Source organism: Danio rerio, chromosome 7 (genome assembly GCF_049306965.1).
Source record: "Danio rerio strain Tuebingen ecotype United States chromosome 7, GRCz12tu, whole genome shotgun sequence".
Taxonomy (NCBI): domain Eukaryota; kingdom Metazoa; phylum Chordata; class Actinopteri; order Cypriniformes; family Danionidae; genus Danio; species Danio rerio.
In genome coordinates, this window is record NC_133182.1 from 39,338,389 (window position 1) to 39,354,637 (window position 16,249).

Consider the following 16,249-nt stretch of genomic DNA (forward strand, 5'->3'; position numbering starts at 1 on the left):
GTTTCTGAGAACCCTGGCTCACCTTCCCATAATTGACATCCCTCATTTTCCCTCAGCTTTTCTCCTTCCGTTTTCGTTGTGTTTTCATTTGGATTTCTCATTTTTTTCATGCATATCACATTTTTTGATTTATTTAATCAGTGACACTTTTTTTTGTACGCAATTTTTTTTGGCAACTGTTCTGTTCCTGATTTGTTGTCAGCCTCAGACACTCACAATCAGTCACACTGGCGTACGACTGTTGATGCGCTTGGCAGGCATTATTATATCCCTTAACTCCCTTGGGCACAAAATAACGATCTCTCGCCGAGGCAACATTGAACATGCTTTTGTTCAATTCCAAATCACACGGAATCGCTTATGAAAAGAATATTAAATTAATAAAAAGAGCTAATTAGCCTTTGTGGTGTTCTCTTTGTGGTGTTAAGTGCTGAGTTTGCCAGGGTGAGCTGTGGGTGAACAAAGTGACAGTAACTATTGTCTTCTTGAATCTCTAGAAATTCTCTCTCTCTTCCTCTCTCTCTCTCTCTTCCTCTTTCTCTTTCTCTCTTACTCGCTCTCTCTCGTCTGTGTAATGTTTTTCCACCAGTTAAGCTTTTCCACCAAATGAGATCAGACTGCTACAGGGTGAAACATGCACTAGTGGAGATCAAAGGATAGTGTATCTATCTCCATCTCTCTCCACCTTCATATTCCTTTTTCTTTGTCTCACATATTATTACTATATACTATCAACAATATGTATTATGTTTTAGGTATTGCTCATATATTAGCACAGTTCAAACCAGACTGCCATTGTGAGTCTTTGCATATTACTTGTTTTTACTTACTTCCAACATTAAAGCACAAGCCTACACATCATTATGATTTGTTAGCAGCTGGACTGCGGTACGCTGCAGCATTTGTTTTTGTTGGATGCAGATATAATGACTGGCCTGCTGTTTCAGGATGGAATATTCCTCTTGATAATGTGTGTGTGTGTGTGTGTGTGTCGGTGTTCCTTTAGGGTTGCAGAGCTGCAAAGGAAGCGTGTTTCCAGTGACAGTTCGGTGGCAGAAGCACTTGCACACAGTGACTCGCTCAGATCAGCCAAGCCAGCTCTCTGCAGGTAAGAGCTACTGAGGGGAAGGTTTATTCTCTCTGAAACTCTCTCCAGCCACATAGATCAAGCCCACTGCCAAGCACAAAGGCTTAAAGTTTTGCTTATTCTTCTTGATTTACATTTTTAAACCCCTAAGCAGGATATTGAATTCTGTGATGGCTATGAAAGATGCTGACCCGCGAATTTCTATAGCTAATCTTTATTATAGCAAAGAAATTCCTCCACTCTTCTATCTGTTTTTGCAGGGCTTCGTGGTTTATTGATAATATATACAATAATTGAAGTATCTCAACTTATAGATTTTGTGATAACTCTCTCTATGAAGCATTTATTGTAGGTGTAATGCTAATGAATAGAATCTTAAAGGGATAATTCACCCAGTAATAAAGATTTACTCACTATTTTCTAATAGTTTACTTGTTCTAAAGCTCTTTGAAATGATTTCTTCTGTTGAACTCAAAAGACAATTTTTTGAAGAAAGCTGAAAGCTGTAATTATTAACACTTAGTAGGAAAAACAAATATTATAGAAGTCAGTGGTTACAGGATTTCAGCTTTCTTTAAAATCTAAAGAAACTCAAACAGGTTTGGAACAAGTAAAGGGGGAGTAAATCTTTATTTTTGGGTGAACTATCCATTTACTGTAATCATCTAAAGTCCAGAATATGTCGCTCATTACTGTTCAGATCTTAATAAAACCATGTCAAGATATGAATTTAGGAATGAAATTATGGGATATATAATCTAGCATACTGTAATTTAGGTGGATTAAGTGTAGTATTGTTATTGTTAAGATTATTCATGATTAAATAAAACAATTCATGGTTTCCGCTACATTCATTCTTCCATGTCGGGATGCCACACCAAAATTTGTTCCCGTCACAGCTACATTATAGCTTCTCATACAACCTTCAGTTGCTGCTGTTTTTTTTTTTTTTTTTTTTTTTTAAATTAAATAGCAAGTTATAATCACAGCAAAACATATTAAAATGTGAATTATAACAGAGCAAACTTTTCTCTAATCAAAGTAGTGCTGTGCATTATTTGTTTAACCCTTTAATGCTGACTGGTTGCTCCAGGTGAAGCCAGCAAACACAGCGTAGCTTTCAGTTATGAAGAACACAGTTACCATAATTATGCTTAATTTTATAAATAAAGGTCTATGATTCTGCACACAATTTTTTTTTTATCTTGCTTGAGTTTATGGCTGTTTTACTTTACTTCAGGGCACATTAATGCCGATCTGTAGGTCTATTGGAGACATTCATAAATATTCCAAGCAAATCTAATAAATGTTGGAGACATACTCAGTACATAAAAACATTAAATCAGACTTCAGCAGCGTTTATTTGACAGCGCACAAGAAAGTTGTCAATATCTAAAAGTGAAATTCGTCAATCTGCGCTTGAGCAGTGTATATTTGAGAGCATGCAAGAAGTTTTGTGCACGAACAAAACTAATTTTGTGCTGAATTAGTGCACAAGCAAAGAGATTTGCATGCTCCTTTTACATAAATGCAATCTCGACTTATAATACTACTCTTACTGCATTTATCATTGAAATGATGCCATAGGTAGTTGGAGGATCTGTGTAAAAGACCTGCCACCTCAGCTGAAAAAAAGTCCAAGAAGATACACTGTAGTTGTAACATGATTTATTTGGCAATATACTGTATGTGCATTGCACTTATTTTCTAGTGTAGCATGTTCCAGTCAGGTCAGAATGCAGAAGATTGTATCTTTTAGCCTCTTTCCAAATAAAAAGAGAACATAAAATTAGTCACTACTACAAATAACTATTTGTATAAGTATTTTTGGCCTCATTTTTAATGCGTTTGAGGTTTTCTCTGTGCTTTTGCAACTTCAGCTGTGGCCACCAGGCATTTTTGTTAAAAGTATGACACCTCATTTTCTGTGCAGAAATGCCTTTTGCATTTCTATTGCCCTCTCTCTCTCTGTCTTTGTGTATGAGAGAGAGTGTGTCTCTAATGGGGTTTTCATAAAGGTTCACGTTAAGAACGCATTTAATAGTTCCCCATGAGAATTTTATGTGGGGTGCATGAAAGGTTTGTTTTCACATACTAAGTTTAAGAAAATACTGGAAAATGTATTTGTTTGCTTATAATTAGTCTCCTTTCTAGCATAGTTTTATGCTGCGTCTGCGCATGTGTGCATGTTTAACATATATACAGTAGCTTTTTTCATACTGTAGATGTTGTTGTAAGACATAAATCTCCAGAAGTGATGATTTTTTTATAACTTATATTCACACTGGATCAACTGTTCCTCATGTTATCCAGCTGGACAGTAAAACTCTAGCTTCACATGATGATGTGTATACTGTATCTGCATATGTAATTGCATTCCGTGATCTGCTCTTTAAGGATCCCAGACCTCATAAGGGCATACAGAGAAAAGACCTGACCACTGGTAATGGGCCAAGAGATAATACACAGATAAAAAAAAAACAAAAAAAAAACAAGAAAGCTGCCGGCCATGAACAGTTAGCTTTCACTGCACAGAAGACATAAAGGAGATCACTGGCTGACTGCTCTCCAGTCAGAAACCACAATCACAAATCTCCCTCTTGTGTGAAATCAGCTCTGTAAAGCGCAGAGGGCTGGTCTGGGATCACACACGCCTTTGTGTTCCTAAATGATGCGTTTTTTGGATCCTATTAAGTTTCTCCTGGGGTCGGGGATATCTCTGTAAAGGAAATATCTGTCTGTGGTTTATTATGTAAGAGTCGTATTTGCCATGAACTGGTATGCCCCAGTGGTCTGGCCACAACCCTGCCTGAAGGGAGGAATATCTGGCCAAACTACAGATAATAGAACCACCCCTGTTTGTCATGGTCAGATGTGTCTGGATTACATCACATGCACATGCTTCAAGTCCTTGGAATGTCAAACGATCTGAATTGTACAACACGCAAACCCAGTCATTACTGTATTTTTTCTTTGCCTTTATTTTTCATTTTATGTATGTACTCTCATTATATTTTTACTTCATTCCATATACTGTACTATACTATGATATTGATATATATAACTTTCCACAGTTTATTTGACCCAAACTTAACTTTAAGGGAAAACCTTCCATTTTGACTTAAAACAACTATTATAGTATATATTTAAACTATAAATTCATTTTTATTAGCATTTGTTTAGCAATAAATGTTAATATTGTGTGCTTTTGTCATTGCCTTTAAAATAACAGTGTAAAGACTTTTTATAATTGTAGAATTTTCAGCCAGATAACAATGCTTTTGTAGCATATTTCACATATTTCCTTTGGGAAATACAAATCTAGTTTGTACTGCATCACAGTTATGACAAAATATTAATGTTTATAGTCATGTCTTCGTCATTTTTATGTTATTTTCCATTTATTTATGTATTTATTTATGTTTTTATGTTTCATTTTGTTGTTGTTTTGAAGAGCTGGGGGTGTTCATCGCTCAAATACAACCGCAGCAGATTTCAAACCTACCAGCAGGTGAGCTTTATAGACTGTTTTAATATTTCTCTTTTCTCTGTGCCCATTCAGCTGTCTCTCTCCAGAGCTGCTGTCGATGTTAGCATTGAAACTGTTCAAAGAGCAGCTCTGCTGTTTTAATCCCAGCGGGGATAGTTACTGGTGACCGGTGGCTCTTCTTATTGTGGGCTATGAGTGTCATTGCAGCAATGAGAAAATGAACTCTGTCACAGCAGGACCACACTATTTCTCTTGCTGATTAGTATTATTATTTTTTTTACCAGCATTTTATGTTCCTTATTAGGTCTAGCTGGCTCTGTTGACATGGCTCTAGTGGGCAAAAGTTCTTCAAAGAAAAGCACAGCCCATGTAGCAATTAACCCTGTTCTGGCCTAATCTAGTCTGTGCTGGTCCAGTTTAGTCATTCCTAGTCTGGTGTGTTCATGTTTTGTCTTGTCTGGCATTCTCCAGGTGATGTCTGTCATCCTTTCCTCTAACTAATGTTTGCTTGAAGACTAAGGGCCAGTTCACAAAGATAATCAAAACGTATAGCGAGGTGAAGGGAAATAAAAAATATTTCACCCAGAAAAAGTTGTAAAATGCTGCTTTTCTTATTTAGATTATTGTTGTTATGTTTCTAGTTCTAGTAATGTCTGAATATTTTTAAATCAAGAAGCATTTTCTAGACGTGCAAACAATTGTCCTGAATTTAAAAAAAAAAAAAAAGTCAAAATTAGATGAGTTTAAAGAAGCAAAATATGTAATCTGCTAATTGGTTAAACAAAACAATCAGAATGCCAAAGCGAAAGCAAGATTATTTTGCCTACCCTATTGGTGATTTGTTTTGCTTGTTTTATGAAAAAACTCATAATATATACAAATGAAAAAAGCATAATATTTACAAATATGACGATATTTTTACCTTGTCGAGAAATACTTCCTGATTAAGTTACTACTTTAGATATTTATATATGAAACAAGACAAACTCTCAGCAAATGTTTTTGCAACATTTTCAGTGTATTCAACAGATGTTTTCAATTATTGCACATTTTCTTTATTTTATTTTTCAATGTCTCACAATGAGCATCCAAGGTATAAAATGATAATAAATTAAACTTTCTGAGATTAACCAGCCCAACCTGAAGTTGAGTACTAAAAAAATTGTGTTTTCTAAAAGCAAAGATGTGTTCTTGTTTGAATAAGCCCTACTTAAAGGAATATAGTTTATCAAAAATAAGAGCAGGGGAAAGTCCTGTCATCAGTTATTCACTCCAAACATGTTAGACATTTTATTCTGTTTCACAATAGTGTTTACAATTGATTTAAAAATACAATCATATTAAAAATGCTTCATAAACATCTAAGTCAGATTAAAAGTGCCCAAATTGATTGAAATTTCAATTCAATTTGAAGGGTGGGATAAACCTTTTTTAATCTTAACAAGAGAGCTTGTAAATATTTGATCTCAATGAAAACTGAAAAGTTGAAAGCTTTGTGCATGTGCATTTTTTCATGTGAGACGTGGCCCAGTAAAGTATAGCCCCTTTCACAGATACAGACCTTTCTGAAAAATTGGCGGATCATGTGTGAACCCTTTTAAAAAAAAATACTGGTAAATTAGTTCCGGAAAGAGAAGTTGCAACATTACCGGTAATTTGCCGGAATGCTGCTCTGTGTGAATGCAGAAGGAAAATTGCAAAACAGAGGGTGGTAACGGTTAGAACGCGATGACGCGACACGTCTACTCCAGGCAATCAGAACATTCAGACGCATCTACATCTGTGCTGTTTACGAAAATGAGAGCCTTTGAATATTTTTCCAGACACATTTAGCTGCTAGATGTTAGTCAGATAACGTTTCTATGTTCCTTCTTAATGCCAACTGTGGAAAGAAATATCGATAAAATGCTTATGATAAACTGCTGTTTGTTTACCTTCAAGCTCTACTTCAGTTGCTTGACGTGTGTGCATGTGAAGCAGCCGGTGAGGGTTGTTGCTAGATCGGATATGGCTGCAGGCAGCTGTTAACAAGAATTATTTATGTTATTTATTAAATTTTCCATTTACGCCAGTGCACACACATATTATGTACCATCAACAAAAACCCGACCCCTTCTGTGTTTAAAAATATGAGCACATCCGTTTTCTGGTTAATGATGTCAGAATTTACCTGTATTTTTACCTGGTCTTTGAAAATTTTTAGAAGGGTTTTGACTGTGTGAACAGTGCTTTTTTGAATTTGCAGGTAAAAACGTTCTGGTAATTTTCCAGATATTTATTGCTGTGTGAAAGGGGCTTTCGACACATGCTGATATTGTCGCCGAATGTACAAATGGATGTCTTGTGCATACAAGTAAACAGGGTTTAAAAGTCTTGTGGTCCCCAGCAGAAAGACATTTATGAAAGCCACGCAGGCTTGATTATAGGGTGATAAAAAGATGACAATTCTCAATTTTGGTGAACTGTCACTTTAAGAGATGTCTTCAGTATAGCATAGACCGGCAGACATACAGATCGTTCAACATTTTGCATCCTGAAAACCTTCTTCTTTTACATCACTGTCTTCCATAGCCCGGCTTTTACAGCTCATCAATACATGAAATCAGCTTATGCTTGAAAGTTTGATTAAACCTGCATCTCTGCATCTTTGTCTGCCTGAGAAATTGATTAGGCTTCTGTTGCTGTTGTTTTAATTTTGAATGGAAGCTGTAATTAATTGATGCGTGTTTTATGTTGTTTTTCTGTCCTTAATAAGTGAGGGATTTGTGTTTTCCTCTGTAATGGAATTATAGCGGGCCCATGAGGAACTCTCACTCTAAGGCAGATTCACATCAGAACACAGATACTCCAAGCAAATAATAACAGGAGGAAGCTAGAGCGCACATGAGAGAGATTAGCCACTTATTTCCTTTGCCAGCCATCTTTAATGTGCTCTCTGCAAATGCTAAATTGGAGGGAGCACAATAAAGGTTATATTGATGAAGAGAAGCAAACAAGGAAAGATACGCCATAGAAGAGAGGCCAGTTTAATGGGGCATCGCACCCTTCGTTATTAAGCTGAGATCCCGATGCTACCAAAGTCTGATTGGTCCCCAGTGCGGTGAACTTTAACCTTAAAACCAGCCTATATTGAAGAATATTGAAGTCTCCTCTAATGGTATTGTATTCACAGCACAGGCCATCAAGCGCCCCTCATTAAGACCTACTTTTGTGTAAAAGAAAGACCTCTGCTCATAAATCTTGGTAGTGATTAGAGAAGAACATTCCAGTCCACAATCAATACAATAAAACTAGCTCGCAAATGCGATCTGTCGTATCTGTGAGAACCGTTGGGAGCTGGTGATCTGGCTGAATAAATGCCAGCCTGTCCAGATTCACATCGCCATTCCTCTCTGGAGCTAATGAGGGGTTTCTGGACTCATATCGAATAATTGGTCCAAAGTCACATTTCTACCCTTTCTGTAAATGTGCTAAATTACTAGCAATTACAGCTAGCAAAAACTCAATAACCCCATTAAATCGGCCTTGGGCTATTTTATGTTGTTGAGCATGTGTATGTGTGTGTGTTTGCAGGGTGCATGTGTTTTTGAGAGTGTGTGAATGTGTCGTGAAAGCAAGCTAAAGAACATCAGTAATTACAGCTGCCGTCTGGGTTACATACCAAGAAATGGTTCGGACATGTTCAAACACTGGGTGATCATTTAGACTAGGGGAATAAACCGTTACCAGCCTTTTCTCCAGGGCATGATGGTTAGAGATGGATTGAGATGGAGTCCAGGCTATCATATCAAATGCTTGTGATTCATAGAAGTTGGAATAACATTATCAGTTTTTTTTTTTTTTTTTTCCTATTCACGCTCACCTTTTTCCATCTGAAGATCAATGTTGGTTGTGTATTTCTCCACTGGAGTGTTGCAGTGAGCTTGTCATATAGGAAAAGATTGGCTGCTTTGAGCATTCCCCAAGGCTGACCAGGGCTGAATGCTTTGGAACGTCATTTATCATAATAGAACTGTATGGAAAGATGAATTGTGATTTATAGAGGTTTTTTTAATAGCTGCTAGTTGCGATTTGTGGTTTCACTGATCTAAAATCCACTTACCTGAGCAAATTTTGCTGCCTGGAGGCTGAACCTCAGCTAGAAGGCTTGAGGAGACATGCAAACATTACAGCAAAGGTGTGTGTACGCAAGTTTGTGTGTACATACAGTGTGTGTGTGTGTGTGCTCATGCGCGTGTGTGCATGTGCAAGAAGACGTCAGAGTCAGTCTAGATTTATGAGTCTGCGAAATGCTTTTAATTATTGGACACGCTCAGATTCCTTTACAAAGCTCTCACGCACACACACATATACAGTCACTCCTTGACGTATCACATTGGAAACAGTGTTTTTTGGCTTTGACGTCAGTATTTATGAACCCATTTACCTTTCCCCTCCCTCTTATTCTGTCTCACCCAATTTGAGCCAGTGTTTTCAAAGTGAAAGGGGTTTATTGTTTTACAATGTTTGACACCTTTTGACTTCTGACCTCTACGCTAATATACCAAATATCTGCATAACCTTTATATTAAGTTGATATCAAGTCAAGTCGAGTTTTATAGTCATTCCGCTACATGTGTGGACATACAGGGAAATGAAAAGACGTGTCTCGCAGGACAACACTGGACATAAGAGCTATTATAAAAAAAACTTAACATATACTATAAGATACATAAACTATACACATAAGTAGGGCCAGACAGAATCTGTGGACATGTTTAGCTATTTCTGCGTAGAATTTTGTGAAAAATCTGCGGATTTATGCTGAATGATTTTGGGAGTATCGTAACTTATATTACATAAAAAAATATATATTTTAATAACTTATATTTAATGTTTCCAATGCAAATCCAATTAGATCCACTTAATTGGTAAATAAAGCAAGTCTCTCATATAATGTATCTACGAAAGACAGAAAATATTACTTTACAGACTTTATTGTAAATAAATCATATGAATATATTCATAGTTGTTAATAATATTACTGAAATGAATTAAAAAACTGAATAAGTATACTGTAAGTTAACACAAGTAAATAAATAGACTCAATGATGGGCTAAAAATCTGCGGATTTCTGCATGTGAACATTCCGTGTGGGCCTACACATAAGACAGGCTATACAAGTACTTTTACATGAGACTAAACAATGTTGTACAGACTATTGTACAAGAGAGGTATTAAAGGTGAATATTGTGAAAAAAAGGTATTTATGGTTTTTTGTGCAGAAAAGTTATTCAAGGTTAAAGCAAGCAGTGCAACATGATTGTGGTACATTTATAGTAAGCATAATTTTCCTAACTTAACATAGTAGTTCTAGTAAAGTCCAGATTTCAGAGCTCAGTGTAGTTCAGTTTAGTGTGGTTTAGAAAGAAGTTTTACAGGTGGTTTGTCAAGCCCACTCAATATATTTAATAAAAATATAGGACAGATTCTTCACCACACAACCTTATGGCTTAATCCTCCTTATTATGTAATACTGTTTCTAGTCAAGTTCAGTGTTGAAATATATATATATGTATATATATAAAAAGTAAAGAGGCTGAATGGAGGACGCTTGTTCTTTATCCTCACACTGCAAATGTTGTTTAACTGTTTTCTCGCTTCTATTAAGCGTTCAGTTTTTCCACTTATAAAGTCCACCATGTAAATAGCAAATGCGCCATAGCACAACACAAATGCGCCATAGCACAACACAACTGACTCTTAAAGGGAATGTGAGATGAGACTCAAATTGCTTTAATGCACGTTATGCTCAAAACACACCCATAACTCATTAAGAGAATGAGCACAACCCTGTTAGACCATGCGCTGCTGCGCAAACTATATTTTTCTGTCCTTAAAATAGCAAAAGTGGATTTGGACACGCCCTTAGAGCTTTTGCGCCATACGCTTTAGACTTTGCGCCTAGATCGTTAAAATAGCGCCCTTAGTCTCTGATTTGTCAGGTGTTGCCACAGTGGAATGAATCGCCAATTACTCTAGCATATGTTTTACACAGCGGATACCCTTCCAGCTGCAACCCATTACTGGGAAACACACATGCACTCTCTCATTCACACACACACACACACAAATACACTATGGCCAATGTAATTTATTCGATTCACCTATATATCGCATGTCTTTGTACTGTGGGGTAAACCAGAGCACCTGGAGGAAACTCACACGAATGAGTCTTGCCCTCACTAGCTGCAAACCAGTATAAATGAAAATATATATGATTGGATGCTAATTTTGATCTTTAAAATATACTATGAACTAATTGACTACAATTGAAAAACCTGTTTTTTGTATGCGACAGAAGCCTTCTGCTATCAATCAGCTATGAGGATATTCTAGAAAACATTCAAATCAAATATATATGAATTGATGAAACAAAAAATATAGCTCAAAATGGGACAGTCTAAGTCTGACTAAGACAAACAAGACATGGAAACCCTACATTTACAGCAAACATTGCATTAAATTAGGAAAGGCTGCTATGTATTTCCTTGCGGTGTGTTCCTGGCAATGAAATCCATTTCAGAGGCACACTGCTGTTAGCAAAGTTCAGGATCCAAAGCCCTGTGCGCCACTTGTCTCTTTTCCTTAATGTCCCAGCCTTCTTAGAGTAGGGCGGAGAGCTCTTTGATCAAATATTCTTTCAGGTGAGGGCGCACAGAAGATGTGCAGTCAGGTGGAGGTCTGTCAGGGGAAGAGACAGAGAGGAGGTGTAGTGTCAGCAATGGTGGCATCATCATTAGGAGTGCTCGACCTCAGCTGCGCCTGCTTTCAGTTGTGGGAGGAGCTGAAAAAGGGGACACTTCTGCCTCTCATAGTGGCAAGCACAGTGTATGCTCAAAGTGGAAAAATGTATATTTCACAAATGAAGAGGTGTTTTAAAAGCAAGACACACTCTTTATTAAATACGTAATGTGTTGCTTGATATTGTGCCTTGCTGTCAGGGTTGCAGCTAGAATATGAAAGTATATTTGTGGTTGCCTCCCTACTAATATTCAATTCATGTTTATTTCTATAGCGATTTTACAATGTAAATTGTGTCAAAGCAGCTTAACATAGAAGTTCTAGTAAACTGAAACTGTGTCAGTCCATTTTTCAGAGTTGAAGTTCAGTTCAGTTTAGTTCAGTTAAGTGTGGTTTAATTTTCATTTTTGTAATTTAATTTTGAACTGAGAGCGTGTGTTAGCCTTCGACATTATCAGGAAGACGATTCCAGGGTTTTGGAGCCATAAATGAGAAGGCTCGACCTCCTTTAGTAGACTTTGCTATTCTGTGTACTGCCAGAAACCTTTTTTTAAATCACAAAAAGTGGGTTGGATTGTAGCGAGATAGAAGGTTGGTTAGATAGACAGAAGCTAGATTATTTAAAGCTTTATATGTTAGAAGCATTGTATAGGTACTGCTTAAGCCTGGTTTATACTTCTGCATCGAGTGATCAGTGTGACCCACATCGCATGTCTTGCATGTTGCTGTGCAATTATACTTCTAATCGCTGTTTCTGTTGCTCTGCAATAACACTTCCGAGACGCTAAATGGCATTAGTTTTTTTTTGTGCCTCTGTGTCAAGTTTCTTCACTGGTGTTTTTTCTGACTGCTTCCCTAATGTACAAGTGGCTCAAGATCACTCTTTATTGTATAGGAAGATTAGTCATTTTATTTAAATATCACAAGCATTAAGATAAGCCATATTATGTACACATCATCAGTATTATTGGATTAGAAGGTGTCAAAATAAACATAAATGGTTGCCATTGAGTTTGATCAGTGTGAAACAGCTTGTTGTTTTTTGTCACACTGATAGCCTTGCTGTGATATTAATTTAAGTTTAAATTTGGTCTCTCCTCAATTAATCTCTATTTAGAAATCTAAATCCCTGAGATGCTGTATTTCGAGTGTGTTCTCTTGTACAGATGTTCTTTCTTTTTAGGATTGTTTGAAGATGAGTTGTACAACTTCATCAGGAAAAATATCAGAAAATGATAAAGTCAGCTTTATTGTCAATTCAACTACATGTACAGGACAGACAGAGAATCCAAATTGTGTTACTCTCAGACCCTAGGTGCCTAATATATAATAATAATACAAAAAGTTGAATTTTAAAAAGAAATTACACATTTAAAATAATCTAAAATATAAGTAACAAATACAAATTTGTAAACAGTAGGATTAAACTTAAAGGCATATGTCAAGCAAACCAGAGTTGTGCAGATGTAAAACAGTATATAATGCAAAAAATACAGTATAATGCATAACAGTATATAGTGCAAAAGGCTTGTAAACATGATACTTATGATGAAGTGACACTGTCTTATTGGTATAGAGGGAGGCAGTATGATGTAACTAGCAGTCTAGTGTTACACAAACGGACAGGTGCAGATGTGTGTGTGTGCATTGTGCATCCGAGTCAGAAGTTGAAAACGAAACAAATTGGAATTAGTTCACCTCAAAATAAAAATAAAAATCATTTACTCATTCTGCACTTTTTTTCCACACATGTTTGAGTTTCTTAGTTCCTTTGAATACGAAAGAAGACTCATTGGTCTATCGTTAATTGTGGAAGTTACGTTCTAAAAATAGACCGCAATAGGTGAAATCCACAAAGTAGTCTGCTTTATTTTCTTTTTTCTTTTTTACAATTATTATAAATGTTTTAAGGTTGTAAAACCCCTCACTACATTATTTATCAGCTAGGCATTAACATTTGCACACTTTTCTCTCTTGTTTAAACACTCGAGTAACTTTTAACTTCCTTTAGCATGTCCAGAACTCCAACTTTTTACATCTTGCTCTGCCCTTTTGGGTGCTACAGTGGGAGCCTTTGATGGTGCAGAATGTTTAGACGACATCAAGGGGTTTGTTGATGAGAAAACTTGCAAACATACAGTACAGCACTTTAGAGTCACACTGCTAGCAATTAGGGATGCTCCGATTAGAATTTTTGTAGCCTATACAGAGTACCGATCCTTTGTCATGGTGATCAGCTGATACAGAGTGCCGATTCTGATGCTTTAAGCTTTATAATGCATAAAAGACGTTTTCCCTCTAAGTATGATACTTAAGTGGAGATTTCTTCTTACCTAAGAGAAAAGATTAACGATGCTGCATATAATCTTTTAAATGTGTCTTTTTTAACTATTTAGATGTGAACATGTCATGGTCAGAAAATAGATTTAACTAATTTAAAAAATAGTAAGAAAAAAGACAAACAATGCAATTTGAAATCACTGCAAATGATGGAAGAAAAATTCAACATGTTTCAATGAAGAAAAAGGTACACACGTATACACACATTTGATGCTTGAAAAGGTAAAATGCACATCTAAAAAATCCATTACTTCTTTACTAAAAGAAAAGCAGGTCTATAAACTACTGTTTGTTGCAATAATTAAATGACAAGAAATTTTATTATTAAATATTCATGTTAAAAATATATAATTTATGCTTTATTTATGCAATATTTCCAGCCAAGTTTTAGTGAACTTGTAATATTGTAAAAAACACATAAGTTCTTTCAGTTCTTATATGTAAAAAGACCTAAATACATGCAAGGTCATTCAAATATTTTGCTTATCTTAAACTAACACAAACGCTTGTGATCGTTCATGTGATCGAATCATTAATGGTGATTATCGGCTGATATTGATCTCTGGCCGATCGATTGGAGCATCTCTACTAGTGATCAAAGATTTATGTCAGTTTGCAAAACTGAACGCATTATGTCCTGTACAGCAGACATGGCACGAAGAAGATTGATTGACAATAGTCTACTGCCAATCAGGACGCAGAACACAATGTGCTAAATAGGACGCAGAATCCAATGTGCTAAAAAAAAGCTTGTCAAATTGCACACAAAAAATCCATGAAACTGCGAAATTTGAAACTGAAAGGTAAACCGCGTTATGGCGAGGGACTACTGTATACAGAACAATGTTGGAGGAAAAACAGCTAGTGACTTTCATAGTATTTTTTGTTTCTACTATGGATTTCAAATGCTGCTTTTTCCAACATTCTTCAGAATTTCTTTTTTTTGTTCTTAAAGTGCTATTGTCCTCTCCAAAGAAATCTTAAGTAAAGGCGAAAGATTTATTCAATATGAAGAGAGACACATGAGTGTACTAGAATAACTTGTCTTGTTCAGAAGAGAGATTTATAAAAGTTGAGAATTACTTGAGTGTGAATAAATAGTGAAGAAAGGGTCATTTTGGGTGAACTATCCATCTGTGGTTTCAGATACATGCTCTGAAAGAGGTTTACCAAAAGATTAGTGTCTATAGTTTTTGAAGTGTTTCAGTCATGTTTCTGTTTCTTCCACAGGTTTGAGAAGAGCGCTGTGAACAATGCCAACTCTGGTAAGGAGTTTATCTGGTGCTTTCAGCTTTTCAGTGAACAAACCTCAAGCAAACTTTATCCAAGAGTTGCTTTGGATAAAAATATCTAATTTGAAATAATTAATTCACATTCAGCAGAAAAAAAAAAAATAGTCAGTCTCAGGTTTGCTCAGCAAGAAGCAAATTGTGAACGTCGATCAGGGATTCAAGCTGAGTGTTAAACGCTTGCTGGTCTTCTTGTTCCTTTTTAACAAGCTGCTGCCTGTCAGGAGAGGGCATCTGCCAAGGCCGTGGTGTTTTCTGCTCTCTTGGCATTAGTAGAGGAGATGGAGAGAGTGAGAGAGGGAAATGGTTGTCTCACAGTCTGTGAGGTGCAGCGAGGCAGAGCAGGTTATCATCACTCACATTGATCCACATTAGAATTCAGCGCTAGCTCCAAAGCTTCCTGGCATGAGCAGAGGAGGAACGCATTTCCAAAAACCTGATTTGGCCCTTTGCACGCTTTCTCTAGACAGGGAAAAAAGACTCTTCAATTCCATAAAGCGGCCGAGTTTTGAGAGCGGGATTGGAGCGGCCATATCTTTAGACACAGGCGTAGATTTAGCCTCGCCGTGCGCTCTACAGTGCGTGTTAGTCCGACATCCCAGCTGGGTATTTTCATATTTTACCTCTCGAGGTTTCTGAAGCAACACACAAGATTGCTGGATTAGGAAGGCAAATCTACAAAGGGCATTGCAAAGCTTTGAACACAGATTTAGCATATTGAGACTGAACCCTCAGAGCTGGCATCGGCTAATGTGATTAACACCCGTAATTAAAATGGTATTTTTTTACTCCCTTTTTAACTGTCTCCTTCCAAAGCATTAAATAAACAGAACATCATCTTGTGTAACTCTGAATAACTGAATATTGAACAAATATGCAAAAGCGATTTGCGCATACAGGCGGTTTCTGAATAATCATACCTTGAAATAATAATGGAGTCATCAATTGTCAAGAGGAAGCTGCAGCTCTTGTCTTTTACAGTCATTTTTTTTTTTACTAATAATACTGCATTTAAAAAAAAAAAAACTGATACCATGCTGTTTCACATGTCTGAACTTGATATATTCACTCCTTGTTTTAAATCTACACTGTTTCTTTTTTAATTGAACAAAATTTTGAAAAAAAGTAAACATGTTGAATCACTGCTGTCAGCATGTTTGTAACAACTGTTTAATTTAGAGCCGTCAGATTTAGTGAGAAACAGGATAGCTCTGTCATTGTATTTTCAAATCATATATGTATAGCTTGAAGAAGGAAACA

At 36.4% G+C, this 16,249-nt stretch overlaps 1 protein-coding gene and 1 pseudogene across 50 annotated transcripts in view; one reads left to right on the forward strand and one right to left on the reverse strand.

The window, feature by feature from the left end:
- dgkza (diacylglycerol kinase, zeta a) overlaps nucleotides 1–16,249 on the forward strand; it is a 193,068-nt gene that overhangs the window by 160,131 nt on the left and 16,688 nt on the right. For 33 of the 50 annotated variants that reach the window (XM_068222705.2, XM_073908816.1, XM_073908820.1 and 30 more), the window contains 3 exons: nucleotides 1,007–1,108; nucleotides 4,542–4,598; nucleotides 14,931–14,965. In XM_068222705.2, the coding sequence (XP_068078806.1) occupies nucleotides 1,007–1,108; nucleotides 4,542–4,598; nucleotides 14,931–14,965 (194 nt within the window). The remainder of the gene's footprint in view (nucleotides 1–1,006; nucleotides 1,109–4,541; nucleotides 4,599–14,930; nucleotides 14,966–16,249) is intronic. The other 17 variants (XM_073908824.1, XM_073908822.1, XM_073908825.1 and 14 more) reach the window with 1 other exon arrangement.
- On the reverse strand, nucleotides 14,605–14,729 carry LOC137496268 (U5 spliceosomal RNA; annotated as a pseudogene).